Genomic DNA, 15,488 nt, shown 5'->3' with positions numbered 1-15,488 from the left:
ATATTCTTTATATTAAAACACAAATGTCCCCTGTGGGTTTTTACCTAAAAACATAAAAGAAAAGTTTGTTTACATTTTCTGTATAATTTATTGATGATAATATATAATGTGTTGCTTACTTTTGTGGAAGTCTGAAACCCATTGTCTTAAGGACATAGAAATGCAAGTCATGATTTCTTTCTGATTTCCTATGAACAACATTATTTTGCTTGAAGTTTTTATTTTAAAATATGATTTACTGGGTATTCCCCCATTTTCAAGAGGTCCTTAATATTGTCTGTAAAACGAATCATACCTTATTGATATGGTGAATTTATATCTTTTGATTAAGTCAAGTACATGTTTAGATGTTTTGTTTTGTTCCAAGTATTTACTATCAATTTTCATTTTATGGATTTTTCAAACTATTACATTTTGTGAACTTCTAAGTTACAGAAAGATTTGCATCTCTATTTCTATTCCATAACTTGAGAATCATGCTCATATTGATATATTGATATGGCAATGAAGTGGAAGTTCAGTTTTGAGAATTCTTGTTTTCATCTTAACAGTTATATAAAGGCTGTTAATTCTTAGAAACCCATTATTGTACTTGATCATTACAGTAGACTAATTGTAGTTTTTTAGGCCAATTTTTCTGAAATTTTAGCTTGGTGTTTGCTATGATGAAATTAAGATCAGATTCTTTCTTTTTTTATAATAGCATATAATATTACTGTGGAGGGGCTTTATCAACATCCCTTAATCAATTCTAAAATTCTTTATTTCACTTCATTGAAATGCCTCAAACTATTTTTCTAACCTTTGAGATCCTTATTTCATTCCTGTGTTATAATATTCTGAATTTCTTCAGATTTCATGTTTCCTTTTCTTCCCTGTACATACAATGTCATTTATCTTTTCCATTTCATAGATGTGTCAGATCATTGCCAACCAGCAAGTGTAATTGGTTCATTTTTTAGATGATAATAAAAAGCTTATTTTTGCCTTAAATTTTAAATAAATAATAAATGGAAATTTTTAGAACTTTCCATGTTGGTACTTATTTTAACATCTGAATAAGTTGTATATTATATTTACAAACAATATACCATAAATTAGAAACGTGTGTTACCAAAACATTAACATTTGAATTAGATTAAGACATGCACCCTTCTCATGATTTGATGAATTAAAGGACATTTTAACCAGCAAGGTCAAATGTGTGATAAGTCACCTTCATGTCTGTTAAGTCACCTTTTACATCAGTCTTATTTAGATTTAACAGTTTTTTGAAAGTCATGAGATTATATTTTTTGTTATTTGTGACTTTTTTTTAAGGTGAAATTTCCAAAGTAGATGATTTTTTAAAAGGATTGAATACTGTAAACCAACTAATTTTTGCAAGTTTTACAATACTTTGATTGTTCATATGCATCAAATTTAGGATGATAATGCAGTATTATGGGAATTTTCTCTGAACCAGTTTACATTTTTGTTTAGGGGCCAGCTAAAGCCTGCCTCTGGGTGCGTATGTTCTCGCTGTGTTAAAGACACATTGGTGGCCTTGAGCTGTTTTATGCTCTTTGGCCAAGTTGTTGTCTCTTTGACACATGCCCCGTTTCCATTTTCAGAGAGAGAGAGATAGAGCACAAAGTTTTTGGGTATATGTGCCCATCTGATCTGTTAATTAGTCTATCAGTTCCTTTGTCTGGTAAAGGGTTATTGTTTGGTTTAAGGTTGTTTACTGTTAAGTTGTAGTCACATCAAGTTGACACTTTGTACAAAGGTTCATTATGATATGAACTTTTTACAGTATATGAAAAATTAGGGTTTTGACCAAGTTTTCATGGTTTCCAAGAACAATGAACATGTGATAGTGGGAGCAGGACATTGTGTCCGATGGACACATATTCTTGTTGTTTTTTTTTTAGGAAAATTTCACTCCAGCAACTGTCCCTCAGGGGGACATTTCAAAATTTTAAAACTATAATGAAAGGCTCCAACAGATATCTGTCGAAATAACACATATGGTATCTTCCTCAAGCTGTTTGTCTATGTGTCCCTCCATTACATATTTAAAGGCACAGAATAATCTTTATCAAGAACTTTTTTCTTTATTGTTATGATATAAATCAGACCCTTGTTTTCTCTTCATCCCAGTGCCTTTTATAGCTTTATACTTATAGATTCGTTATGGTGTTGCTCATTGTTGAAGGCCAAACTTTGAACTATAGTTGTTCACATCCTTGTCCTTTGAATGATTGTTGTCTCATTGACAATCATAAAACATCTCCTTATTTATGGTTGTGTATTGGTTGACAATGTATGTTTTAACATAAGAAATTGATAATATGCAATACATTGGTTCAAGGCATAAATAGTTTTAAAATGGCCTAAATTAGTATGCTTAGGTAAAAAAAAATTGCTTGCGATATTTTTTATGCAAATTGTACCTAATCCAAGTTTTATTATCTTTTCAGTGTGTCTAACAGGCATACCTTTATTTCTAGAAATGGTACAGCCAGATCAGAATTAATCTCTGACCAGGAAATTATGGAAGTGGAAAGAGTTAGAAAAATGAAACGAAAAACAAAGAAAAAGAAACGTAGAAGTCATCGTCCAGTAGAATATAAAGAAAATATTTTGGATGAGCATATCTATGACGAAATTCCTACCAGTACACCCAGGAGTATGCCTCCTCCAATATCACAAATGCCAAGGTCACTTAAACCCCTACCAAAAAGACTTAAAACCGAAAGTGAGGCTTCATTTGCTACTTATTCTGGACGATCAAGAACTGACCCTTCATCATCAGGGGTATATAGTAACCATGATTATACAAAGCCTAAGAAGGAGCATACAATCAAAATAGACTCTGATAATGACGACCTAAGATAATAAGGACCCATGACTAATAAAAGACCAAGATGAGATCTAGTTTTAAAGAGTCCCGAAACTTGATGCTTCTGGACAGACATTTATAAATTGTCAAGTCAGATTGTTATTTATATAATCAAAAGGTTTTTAATGCAGGGTTACTCAAACTGTGATGTTAAAAATTAAGATTATGCATATTTATTTATTTTTCTATCAGTACTTAATTATTCTTGATCTGTGATAGAAACTAATAACCTTTTCATCTTTCTATATTTGAAATATTTATGCAACTCCTTTTGAACCTTCTCACACAAGATTAGTTTTTTGTTATAAATAGAGAGATACAAATTGATTGCTTGATTGTTAGTGTTTAACACCACTTTCAGCATATTTGTCTATATCATGACAGCCAACAGAGATACAGGAATGATTATTGTAATGTAAAGTGTTTTTTATTGAATATACGAGTGAATTTTAGCTTTGAATTCTGTACAGATATTTATTGTTAGTAAGAAGTGATATGTGATATTTTAAACAAATTTGTTTTAAACTGAAGCCTGTGATAATTACATGTTTTTGTGTAGCTTTAAAAACTTTTTTTATTTTTTTATAGTATGAGTGCTGTATATGTGGATTTCTATTTTATGTTGTGATTTGTCACATAATCCAAATGAGGCTTTTTTTATATTGTTCACATCTTCAATTGAGTATAAAAAGTTGTGTATTAGATCTGTGCATTTTTTCCATAAATTGGAAGCTTATTTGGATCGTTACACAGCTTTTTATTTTTTTTCAACATGAATAATTTGATAACATGTAAAATAGCTTTGTTCTATGCCAAACATTTAAAGTAAACAGAATATGACCATAGCAATGTTTAACCTGACGTTTGATTCTCAATGCAAAGACTCTTGTACAGTAAAGTTGTGGGTAGTTGCACATATCCTATATAAATATATAGGCTGATGATATGTCCAATTTTATAGATATTTATTATGGTATGTCTGATTTTTTTGGTAGTTTTTCAATTTAATTTCTAATTCAAAATGTTAGGGTTAATTTTGGAAAACATCCTAACATAAACATAAGGTAATCAAGAAATTAAGATAATACTTCTCTGACAAAGATAAAAGTTTGCAAATGATCATATTTTCTTAGTTGCATTTGTAAATTGATAAATAAAAGATAAATTCATCATTTATGTATAAAATTTGTAAATAATCAATGACAATCAGAGTCTAATACGCAACGATTTTTATGTAGAATTTGGTGCCTTTAAATGTGTGAATCTGGTTTTGCTAATACAATGTTAACCTGTTTACTCTGATTATAATGTAGTTGGTGAGGTCTGAATCTAATCTTATTTTTATGTAGTTTGTCATTTTCATACCCACTTCCAACTCATTTGGTTTATTTCTATGTTTGGTCATAGAAATTTAACTTTTAGGCTACTTTTTGCAAAATTCTTTTACCATGAATGGATGCTCCATCAATTTTATAATAATGTCGTTCCAGACAGATAAATTAAGAAAAAACTGACTGTTTTTTCAGATTTCTGATATTTACATGAAATAAGGGTTGATAAAAAAATTCTTGGAGGAAAAGGGTATGTTACAATTAGTAAGGGGTGTGCATGGTTGTATTAAGTGCTTATGATGCAGCTGTTTATTGAGATGAAAGCTTAATTTTGTATAAAAAATATATCTTGATTTAATAAAAATGCAATGGACCATTGTTATCTAGCTTTAAAGTTTATGTGTCTGATTCATCTCTGAAATTTTAAGATGAAGAAAAGCAAAAAAAAAGTGCTTTCCTGTTACACTATGGATGTTACTTATTATTTCATTATGCTCTTGGATTTTCAATATCATAAAAGTTATCATCATTTTAATTATATCATTTTTTTAAATTTTTGTACTAGATATTTTGGTTGGAGAATGGTAAAGGATTAAATATTGTTTTCATTTATATTTATGTGTCACCATTTTACAACCCTATTCATGTGAGATTAATAACTAGTAAATTATTTTTGTTTGATAATTTTTTTAAATGGATATAACTGAGACAGGTATGTTGTAATATTATCTGTGCTTTGCTCAGACTGTGTGAAATTAAAACAATTTGAATGATTTGAAAACAATTTCTTTGCATTCAATAATACTCAGAATATAGTAATTTTTGTTCATTTTTGCTATATTTTATTATTTTACATTAATAAAAAAAATCCATGACAAAGAAAAACAGTATTTTTGGTATGTTAAAAACATGTGAGTCATGGAAACAAAGTATGGATAATATTTTAATGTTTTCAAGCAGCAATTCTTTTCCGATTTTAACAATGCATATATAGGATATTGTCAAATATTAAAAAGAATGATTGATTGCTAAGTTCTACAAATATAATACTGTGATGCCATCAAACCGTCCATTTTTTCTTTTAGAAAATCTTTAGTGAGAAATAACATTGTTCATTAAAATGTATGTTATTTTTACAGTGTTAGTTGGTTTTTCATTGCATAAGATTTGTTGAAGGTATTGAGAAATAATGTTTGTCAAGATCAAGTGGCAATCTCAGATTAATCCAGGTCTTCAGTGATGGACAAGTGTTCATACCAAAAAAAATGTTTTTAAAAAAAAATACCGAACTCCAAGGAAAATCCATAAAATCAGACAAAATCAAACGCTAGACTTCATCAACCAATGGAACGAATGGAAAACAACTGTCATATTCCTGACTTGGTACAGGCAGTTTCAAAGAAAATGGTCAGTTAAACCTGGTTTAACATATATTATTCTCTAAATATGGCCTAAGCCTTGACAACATCAGAATCTATCAAAGACCTGACAAAATACAAATACTGTTATGGAAAAAAATATCAAAAGTTAATGGATAACCTTTAAGGAGGTTCCTGGCCTGAAAAAGCAACAATTTATGATTGGGTCAAACTAGTTTTGTGAGCTCTCAACCCAACACCTATACTATTTATCAGTGAGATAACAAGGACACCTAGAAAAACCAATGCAGAACATAGTACTACAAACCACAGCTATATATAAAAACAAAACAGACTCAAAGAATTCTTGCAGTAATTTATTGCAAACTACTAGGTTTTAATCTGTTGAACATAAATCATGCACTCTTATACTATAATATTGGCTACTAATCTTCTATATTTTTGTTATATTTGTATGAAGTACATGACATGACAACACAACCTTGTGTAAAGTACATTGTAAGTTCTGCTTGAAATTCTAATTCAGAAAAAACATTTTAATTGTGTTTCTTGGAGTAAATATTTAAATTGATAGAATACAAAATGTAAGAATTAAATAACATTAAATTATTTTAATCTTGAACAATTATTTTATTTAGCAAAAAAACAAAAAAAAACGAAAAGGGCAACTCAATCTTGTTTATGATTTGTTATTGACATTACTATTATGAGGAGAATGTGCAATATTATCCTTTTCTGTTGAATGCATACTTCCACAAGGTCTCTTTATTTGAGATGAATTTAGAACTTTTGAAGAATATATGATATTTTGTGATCTTTAGGAATAAGATACCATGTTTACCATGCATAGGACCATCAACACAAAATTGGAAAGGAGGATCTAATGACCATCCCTATTTAGGCAAGTAGCTGTGCCTTTTAAAGAGGCTTTTTCTTTTAACTTTACCAATTGGCCAAAAAAAAACCACCAAATAATATGGGTTCCATGCACTGGACTCACATTTCTGTAATAACCATCAAGAGGTATGGTCATGACTAAATGTTTGGAAGCCCACACATACAGGAATTTCAACCTTAGTAATAGGACAATTATGTATTTTATCAACTGCTAAAACACTTTTTCAAATGGCAGTTTGAGTCCACCTGTGGTAAATAAACTCATCATAGATACCAGGATTAAAATTTTGTACGCCAGACGTGCGTTTCGTCTACAAAAGACTCATCAGTGACGCTCAAATCAAAAAAGTTCAAAGGGCCAAATACAGTACAAAGTGGAAGAGCATTGAGGACCAAAAATTCCGAAATGTTTTGTCAAGTACAGGTAAGATAATCTATTATTTGTGTTAATTAACTATTTGGAAAGGAGATAATTTTATAGCCAAACAATATGTTAAGCATGTTAAGGTTATCTCAGTTTCATACTATGTATCTTTTAAACATTATCACACAATTTTCATTCATCTAACAAAAATATCACAAGCTTTGTTTTTGATCAAACGACAAGAGTTTTTAAAGGTAAATAAGTTACCATTAAAAAATGTTTTTAAAAGAACAAATAATGTTCAAGTGGCGCGGTAATATTTTGTGAGCTTTACTCAAAGTACTTCTAGTTGAAACTAATGACCAAGAACTTTTTTAAGTGCAAAATGACCATTTAACAATCACACCTTTTTTATAATTTGTGCACCTGGAGTGATAAACATTGTATAGTATTTATCAACTTTTTCCTTTGTCCTGAATATGCATGAAATATTTTGCCACTGGACGTTAAGCAAGCAACAATCAATCAATCAATCAATCATAGAAAGTTTTTTTGGTTGCATATTCTCTACATGTAAATATATGTTAAGAAGCTGATAAAAAAAAGTAGGAAACATATCAATGGTATAAACAAAAATCATAAGTAGACGAGAAACCGACAACACCTTGAAAAATGGTCTGCAAAACACTACATAGAAAATTAAAGACTGAGCCATACGAATCCCACCAAAAAACTGGGGTGACCTCCGGTAACAGTTTCGTCAAAACTTTGTCCTGAAAAAAGTTTCTATTTCAAAATTTCACATTCGGTCAATATTTACGGTTCGAAAATTTACATGACCTAAGGTTTACGAATTTTGTGATGTGTTATGCTAAGGTAAGAGTCAATTGTGTGATGCCTAGTCATCAACATATTATATAGGAGTAACACGGCAGGTGTCACATGTGAGGATCTGTTCACCTTTCCGGCGAACTTGATATCAGCCCCGGTTATTAATGGGGTTCGTGTTGCGGAGTAGTATACTTTGTAGTGTGTTGCGGACTTTTTTTGTCTTTTCGTTTTTTTCTTCTTTTTTTTGCTATTGTGTTGTCAGTTTATATTCGACTAATGAGATTGAATTCCCCCTTGGTATCTTCCGTTTTTTTTTTTAGATGTTTATATTATTCTATCACCAATTTTAAATATGTTGTAAATTTTGGTATCCATGAAGAAAACGAAACAACCAGGTAAAATATAACATTTATTTAAGTTTAACATAGTTTAACTGTAAATAAACTATTGTCTTGTTAATTTGTCTGCTTAAAGCTATATCATTAACACTCAAATAACACAATTATGAAAATATTGGGGTAGTTCAAATTATTGTAATGAAATATATTAATATTGCTATCTATATTACTGTATGTTATTCGCTTTTTAACCCGAGTGGTCTAACAGAGCGGTATTTCCATTTTGATATGGCCGTACTATTACCTGCCAGATCGAATCAGTAATTCAAATCTTTGCATTTTTTCGATTGAATACAGCAAATTGAAACTAACATGGGGTCAATGAGACAATAACAATCGTCCCTTTTTCTTCTTTTTTTTGTCCCGAATAATATGTTCAAAAGTTAAAAGAAAGCAAGAGGCCAATCAAAGAGCATTAGTCTAAGAAAGGCGGACAACACCATCACCGAAGGATGAATTAAAACAAAAGACAAACATTCATACACAAAACACACCATAAACATCTATTAAAGATTCAGCAACACGCACCTGACTAAAAACCTCGAATTAAATCTTGTTGCCAAGGAGGGCATTTTCTGCTCCACTAGTGACACAAGTCGTGTTACTCATATCTACGCAAAATGCAACCTTCTGTCAAGGAAATTCTTATAAGAAACACAATCCCTGAAATATCTTATCAACTAAGACATATATTCACCACATGCAAGTGCTGCTGAATGTTGCTACATGATATTGGAAAGGTAACAATGGAACACCGAATGCACCCATGTTGGTGTAAAGTTTATTTCTCAAACGACCATCACTGTCAATTTCTAGGTCCACGTATTTATGGGGAATTTAGCAATTACAACGAGATAACTTGTCAGTTAACATTTGACTACAAACATGATATGCAATTTGAATGAGAAATGAACTACTTTAATTATCTGCATAAATACATTAGTAATACTATTTAATCAAATAGTATATATGTTTTAAATGCATTTAACAAAACCTTCATCATCATTTTCGTTCAGGTAAGTTATGATTATGACAATTCTAAATAACTATAAATCATTATATTTTGTTAAAGGGTCATCAATTAATGTTGCAAAGCATGTACATGTATATATTATATATGAATTAAATTTTCTGAAATAGTATATGAACAACAATTAAAAATAATTCAAACATAACAGTGATAATCTCAATAACAGTTAATATTATGCTGTTCCAGAAATTATAATTTGGCAAGATCAACAATTACGCATGTATTACACAGTGTCTAGGAACACGTCACGGTGGATAAAGGAATTCCTTTCATTATTGTTTAATCTGCCGACAAGTACTCAAATCATCTCGCAGCATCAATGTTTTGTCTTTACATTTGGATTTGTTAAATGTGCAACTGTAAAGATAAAATAAAATCGATTAAAACATCGAGATATTTTTAGCTTGTCTTTCTATGTTTAGAAAAGATATAGATTGTGGCAAATCTTTAAAAACAAATTGTAATGTATTCTTTTCTTCAGAATTGAAATCAATCTTCACAGCTATGTCAAAATTTACAATTTTTATTACGAAGATTAGTTCTACTTGTTATTTCAAACATATTTAAAGAGTTCATGTTGCTCTATCTTTAGTTTTTTTCTGCTGTGTTTTGTGGATTTTCGCTGATGTTTTCGTCATTTTTATTATGTATTTCGCTATAAGTTCAATTAACAGCTTTTGATCATGTGATACTACCCTGGGATTGTTTTCAACGTTTTAACAATTTTGAAATTCGGTCTGTGAACTCTAGCCTATCACTCTTTCTAATTATAACTTTTTCTGACAAACTGTTATCACTCAGTCTTTAGTTTTATATGTTGTGTTTTATATACTGTCAATTGTTTTTTGATCATTTTATTTCTTTTCTTACCATGGAATTGTCAGTATGAATATTCCTTTGATATCTTTCTCCTCTCTTTTTATAAAGTATAACATTTATTGTGTTTACTTACAGATTTAAATAGAATTGATTGTCTGTACCACAGAGAGGATCCAACGTCTTCGGGCATACTTTAGAATCAACATCTGTGCAGAATAGCAAAAAGTCTATCTCAGTTGGGAACTGCATATCTGTGGCCTGAGGAGTTACTTGTGAATCAATTTTTGTTACTGGCGACCAAGTCGATCGTTCCGATGACGTCTTCAACAGATTTATCAACATAGATTGTGTTGTCTTTAAATTTATTGACGTAATGTTTTTGGTAGTTGGAGTGGTTGTAGATGAACTTACTGTAAAGTCATTTTTATTCTTGCCATCCTTTGTTGACTTTGATATCTTAGCTTTTTCAGTTGTTGTCGGTACTATCATATCTAATGTAGTCATGATTGTTCCAATGATCGTGTTTTTCGTTGTGGTCTTAATGATGGAAAGAATGGTAGATTCAGTAGACTGTGAGATGCTTTGTGTAGAATTACACACACCATTCTTACACAAGGGTTTTTCTATTGCTCCCTGAACTTCCTGGCTTACATCTGTATTTTCTGTTGATTCAGCAACATGGTGTCCAGGTAAATGTTTCCTTGTTCTAGTAATATTGTTATCTGTAAGAAAATGGAGCCGTTCGTCCAAGACAGACATTGTAGTCGAATATTCTACTGTTAGAGGGCTGTTTGTTGACTCTTGGAGCTTCCTTCCATTAAGTTTATATGCATTTTTTCTCGGCGTGACTCCATCTCTGCTCCTTCTAGTAGTTATTCTGTACGAATTTTGAAGTTTTCCTGGTGCGTTTGTTGATACGCTGTTCGCTTTTGTATTTGCTTTGAAACTAATAATACACTGTGAACATTTACCTTTGCATTTAATCCCAAGATCATTATTGTGACATTTAGCCTGTGCGTAAAGACACCTGAAAAATATAACATATATGGCACTATAAATTGAGGCGACAGTAGTTTATCGATTTTCAAATCTTTTAAATCGATTAAAAAGAGACAAATCGAGGTCACAAACAAAAACTGAGGGAATCGCACGAACCCCAAAAGGAGCAAGTCCAGGTGCGTCGACAGGGTAAACGTTTCTTGCTATGCATGCATTATCATGTAACGCAGTCATAGATTCACTGACTTCATGTTTTGTTTTTTTCCCGGTGGAGAAATATTCTAAAACTGTGAAAAAGGCGTTCCGTTGTAGCGCTGTACAATACTTAATAAACGACAAGAGTAATTTACCGATGTTCAAAAGAAAAACTCATCAAAGATTACCAGGCTTATAATTTGTTACGTAAGAGGCGCGTTTCGTCTACATAAGCCTAATCAGAGGCGCTCGTATTAAAACAGTTGAAAGTAAAATCAAAATTTGAAGAGCATTGAAAACCAAATATACCGAAATGTGTGCCAAATACGACTTAAGTCATCTATGTCAGGGTCAAGTGTTTAGAGTAATTAAAAATTATAGCAAAAGAAAAATTACTGAAAATGACCACATCATTGATACTAAGAAATTCATGTCAGCATTGAAGTGCTGATTACTGGTTTGTTGATACCCCCGTGGACGAAATGTGCACCGTCAGTGGCATCGACACAGTGGTTGTAACAATCATCAAAGATACCAGTGTTATGATTTGTTCCGCCAGACAAGCGTTCAAAACTTGTAAATCCATTCTGAATGGGAAAAAAAACGTAAGAAAAACACCTAAAGGTCAACCAATCCGTGATGCTGACCGTACTTCCTTGCAACCCATCTGGAGAGTTTTGGAGTTGGGAGCATATCTCTCTTAATTGCTACGCGTCGCCAATAAAACAGCATTTGCGACCGTTAAATCGACAATTGACGGCGGCAACTCTTCAACAGTACAGTACAGTTATTCATAAATTTCATGAAAGTGAAAATGGGAATTTTTGTCTCTCGTTGAATTTCAAAGTACATCAGTTAAATCTATATCACTGTCATGTGCTTGTTTTACCAAAATTTCCCAATCGTTTAAAAGGTCATGAACAAAAAACATGAAACAAACCTGTTGGAGTAAGTGTTTCCATCACTTGCACAGACAATCTCGTTTGGCTCGGCTGAATACTGTAAGTGACAATTAATTTTGGTAACTGTTGCACACAACTCTTCCTGAGACTGACCAGCAGCTACGACATATATCATTATAAAACCTGTAAATATAATCATACTGTAACTGTTATGTATGAATATACTAAAATAACATCGTATTGAATAATACTACTGATTTTGCATCTTCGTGCAAAGAGCGTGAGTTAAGGTAACAGGTACGTAAATGGATGACCTCGCGGAATTTTATGAAATTTTGCATACAACTAGAGCACGAGGGAATGAACGTAAACATCGAAACAGTTATACATGTATCTTTTATACTTTCTGAAATATAGCAAATAAAACATTCGGAAAATAGTAGTACAAATTTATTGAATACACGTAAATATCGTTAAAAATTTCAGCAATTTTTACTTAAAATTAACTTTTCTAGCAAACCTGTCCTACGAATTTTCTTTAAAAAAGATATGTGATTACTACTGAAATTTCCGTTTTCTTGATATAAAATTTATAGGGAGTCACCGAATTCGTTATTTGATTATGAAAAGTTAAATGTTCTGTACAGCCTGGAAAAAGCGCCGAAAAGGCAAAAATAATCGTGACGTCGTCGCTAGAAATGTTATTTTTCGACGTTTTTAGATATTACAAAGATACATGAATGATTTATACAGCAAAAATGAATTCGGTGACCCCCTATAATTTTCATATTAATAAAATGGAAATTTTAGTGGCAATAACATATCAATTTTAAAGAAAATTGGTAGGACACGTTTTCGACAAAAGGCAATTTTAAGTCAATGTTTTCAATATTTTTTACTATATCTACGTGCATCCTATACATTTGTACTCCTTTCTACAGAATATCCAATTTGCTATATATCAGAAAGTATAAAAGTTACTTGCATAATTTTTCGATATTCATATGCAGTTCCACATGCTCAAGCTGCTTGCAAAATTTCATAAACATCCGTGAGATTGCCCATTTACGTACCTGTTACCTTAAGGCTCAACTCTCTTACATTATTAAAAAAAAATATAAGTCGATACACATATGTATACGTTATTGTATAATATTTTAAGGTCAGAAAAGGACATCGTTTCCTGATTTTGGTCATTAAAAATCAATATTATATAGGTGTAAAAACATCCATTCAAAATGTCCTTGGCTTATTGACCCCTTTTCGTTAAACCATTTCACACTTTGGCCCGGTTAACATTGTTTAACTATTTCAATTTTGAGAAGATAGTAAATAAAATAAGACACTTGTTAAGCTATTCAATGTTTACATGGGCTCTAATATACGATGAATATATTTGATTGATATAACGTATTTTCATAATTCTAAATAAAATAGCACAGTGATTTAATGTAGACTTTTTTTTATGTAGATTGACATTTTGTATAGACAACTGTTTATCGTTCAAAACAAACTATATACTAGAATGTTTTTATTTCGTTAGGTTGCTGTTTCATTGACGTATACCCACATTTCCTTTTATACTCATTAAAAATATTACTCGATTTGTACTGATATCTTGAAATTTGATTATTTATAGAGTATTTCTAGGTATTGTGATTATATTATTATTTTTTTGCTCTTAAAAAACTCAATATATTTTTTTAGACCAAAATCCCTTTCGTGAACATTCAATAAAACTTTATCGGGTAGGATTTTTAGTGTCAATCTACTTCGCCTGGACATTTTAAGTTGTAAATATTCGCTTTGCGGATGACCAAAGATGTTTTCAGGACACTCGCTTTGCGATAGTAAAATGATCAATCAAAGTCCACAAGTATAAAAACACAATACAGTAATTCATTATTTGAAAGTAAGTCAATAATTCCTCGGGTGTACCAGATTTTATGTTCTTTTATATTTTTGTTACGTGATACACGTTCTTTATTTTCTATACCACGCGCATTAATACGTAAAAACAAGTGAAAAGTGGTTTTGCCTTCATGAACATCATATCTTGTTATTTCAAATCACAAAACGCATTTAAATATTTAAGAAATGCAAAGAACAATAAGTATATATATTATAATGTAATAAATAAACTATAATTCCAGCTGTGCTGTTAAGAAAAGTACCATCTTTTCAAGTTCATCATTAATCAAAATGATATATCACAACTGGAGTACCTTAAGTGTTTAGCTATATATTGTTATGTTGACAAATTATATCATAAACTTAGTTTGAAGAGCTCTCTATCGTTCTGAATGATACCACTCCCTTTAAAGTAATAGTGGTCAACAATGATAATAGTAAATAGTATTACGTATTATTGCTACAGATATGCGTTCGTCTTTTTCTTATTTCGTAATTTTTATATTCGAAAAGCTTTAAAAGTATTTGCTAAACATATGCAGTTTATTGATACAGTACATCTTTTTACAATTCTTGGACATGTTAAAGCTTGGGAGGAAAGATAGAAAAAGATGAAATGAAAACCCATCATGAAAAGAACATAAAAATCATGTAAAAAGTAAAATTGCCTTGTAAATTTATGCCATAACCACACCTTAATGATGGTTGTAAATAGAGAATTTTCAAACTAACAAAACAAATCAATAGTTTTCTTAAAAAACACAATTGAAAAAATTTACTGATTGTTTTATACCCGTTAAATACTTGTTTAATGTTCTAAGTAACGCTATGACAGAAAGGAAAAAAAAATGTTATCACAACATTTTTTCAGTCAGTTTCCTTATTCGATTGCTAATACCAGCACGCTTATGTAAAAAAGACAGAGAAGCCAAATGACATGTGTAAAAGCATCAAAACGGGAAAAAAAATGGAAAACTAAAATCGTCTTACAACAAATTTGAGTGAGGGAGTTCCAACCACATCTTTGGTAAAATTGCTTAAATTAGAGGCAACATTTGGTTTAAAGATGTTCAACTCTCTTAAATCTATAAAGAAAATACAAATCAAGGTAAAAAAAACTGAGGGAATCACATGAACTCCAAAAGTATCGAGACCGGAAGCGTGGAAAGGCTAGCGTCTCCTACAATACAAGTTTATCATCCTTCTGATAAACCGGACAACCAATTTACGCCAAGTTCTGGAAAAAATATTGTGTGAGGACTATATAAGAAGAAACACAACTTTGTTAAAAAAGAAAACTTGGCAATATAATCTTAAAACTAAAAACTGAGGAGTTACAGTAATTTCAGAAAATAAAAAGAAAAGGCGTGGGACTAATTCCATCTTAAATAAACTCACAAGAGGATCATTTTCAAAAAAACTTTAAAATCTTTTAGGATTGTAAGTATGCTTTATTTTATCACCTTGCACTTTCACGACTTGACTGTGGTTTTCTACAGCAGTTTGTTCAAGTTTCTGACCAGTTGAACAGTTTGGTTTTATAAAACA

At 30.9% G+C, this 15,488-nt stretch overlaps 2 protein-coding genes across 9 annotated transcripts in view; one reads left to right on the top strand and one right to left on the bottom strand.

Moving 5' to 3' along the window:
* The window catches only part of LOC127700332 (sushi, von Willebrand factor type A, EGF and pentraxin domain-containing protein 1-like), a 98,944-nt gene extending 93,591 nt beyond the window's left edge, over positions 1 to 5,353 (top strand). For 6 of the 8 annotated variants that reach the window (XM_052203746.1, XM_052203744.1, XM_052203743.1 and 3 more), the window contains one exon: positions 2,463 to 5,353. In XM_052203746.1, coding sequence (XP_052059706.1) covers positions 2,463 to 2,880 — 418 coding nt within the window. In that variant the 3' untranslated portion in view covers positions 2,881 to 5,353. The remainder of the gene's footprint in view (positions 1 to 2,462) is intronic. The other 2 variants (XM_052203748.1, XM_052203747.1) reach the window with 1 other exon arrangement.
* A 2,729-nt stretch (positions 5,354 to 8,082) lies between these two features.
* On the bottom strand, positions 8,083 to 10,957 carry LOC127700338 (uncharacterized). Its single transcript, XM_052203757.1, has 2 exons — positions 10,067 to 10,957; positions 8,083 to 9,471 (listed from the first exon to the last, which is right to left on the bottom strand). Exons 1-2 carry the CDS (start codon positions 10,690 to 10,692, stop codon positions 9,387 to 9,389), a joined length of 711 nt encoding a protein of 236 aa, XP_052059717.1. The 5' UTR covers positions 10,693 to 10,957; the 3' UTR covers positions 8,083 to 9,386.
* Between the last annotated feature and the right edge of the window lie 4,531 nt (positions 10,958 to 15,488).

This window comes from Mytilus californianus, unplaced genomic scaffold, assembly GCF_021869535.1.
Source record: "Mytilus californianus isolate M0D057914Y unplaced genomic scaffold, xbMytCali1.0.p SCAF_5, whole genome shotgun sequence".
NCBI classification, from domain to species: Eukaryota; Metazoa; Mollusca; class Bivalvia; order Mytilida; family Mytilidae; genus Mytilus; species Mytilus californianus.
This window is presented reverse-complemented; position numbering and strand designations above follow the sequence as displayed.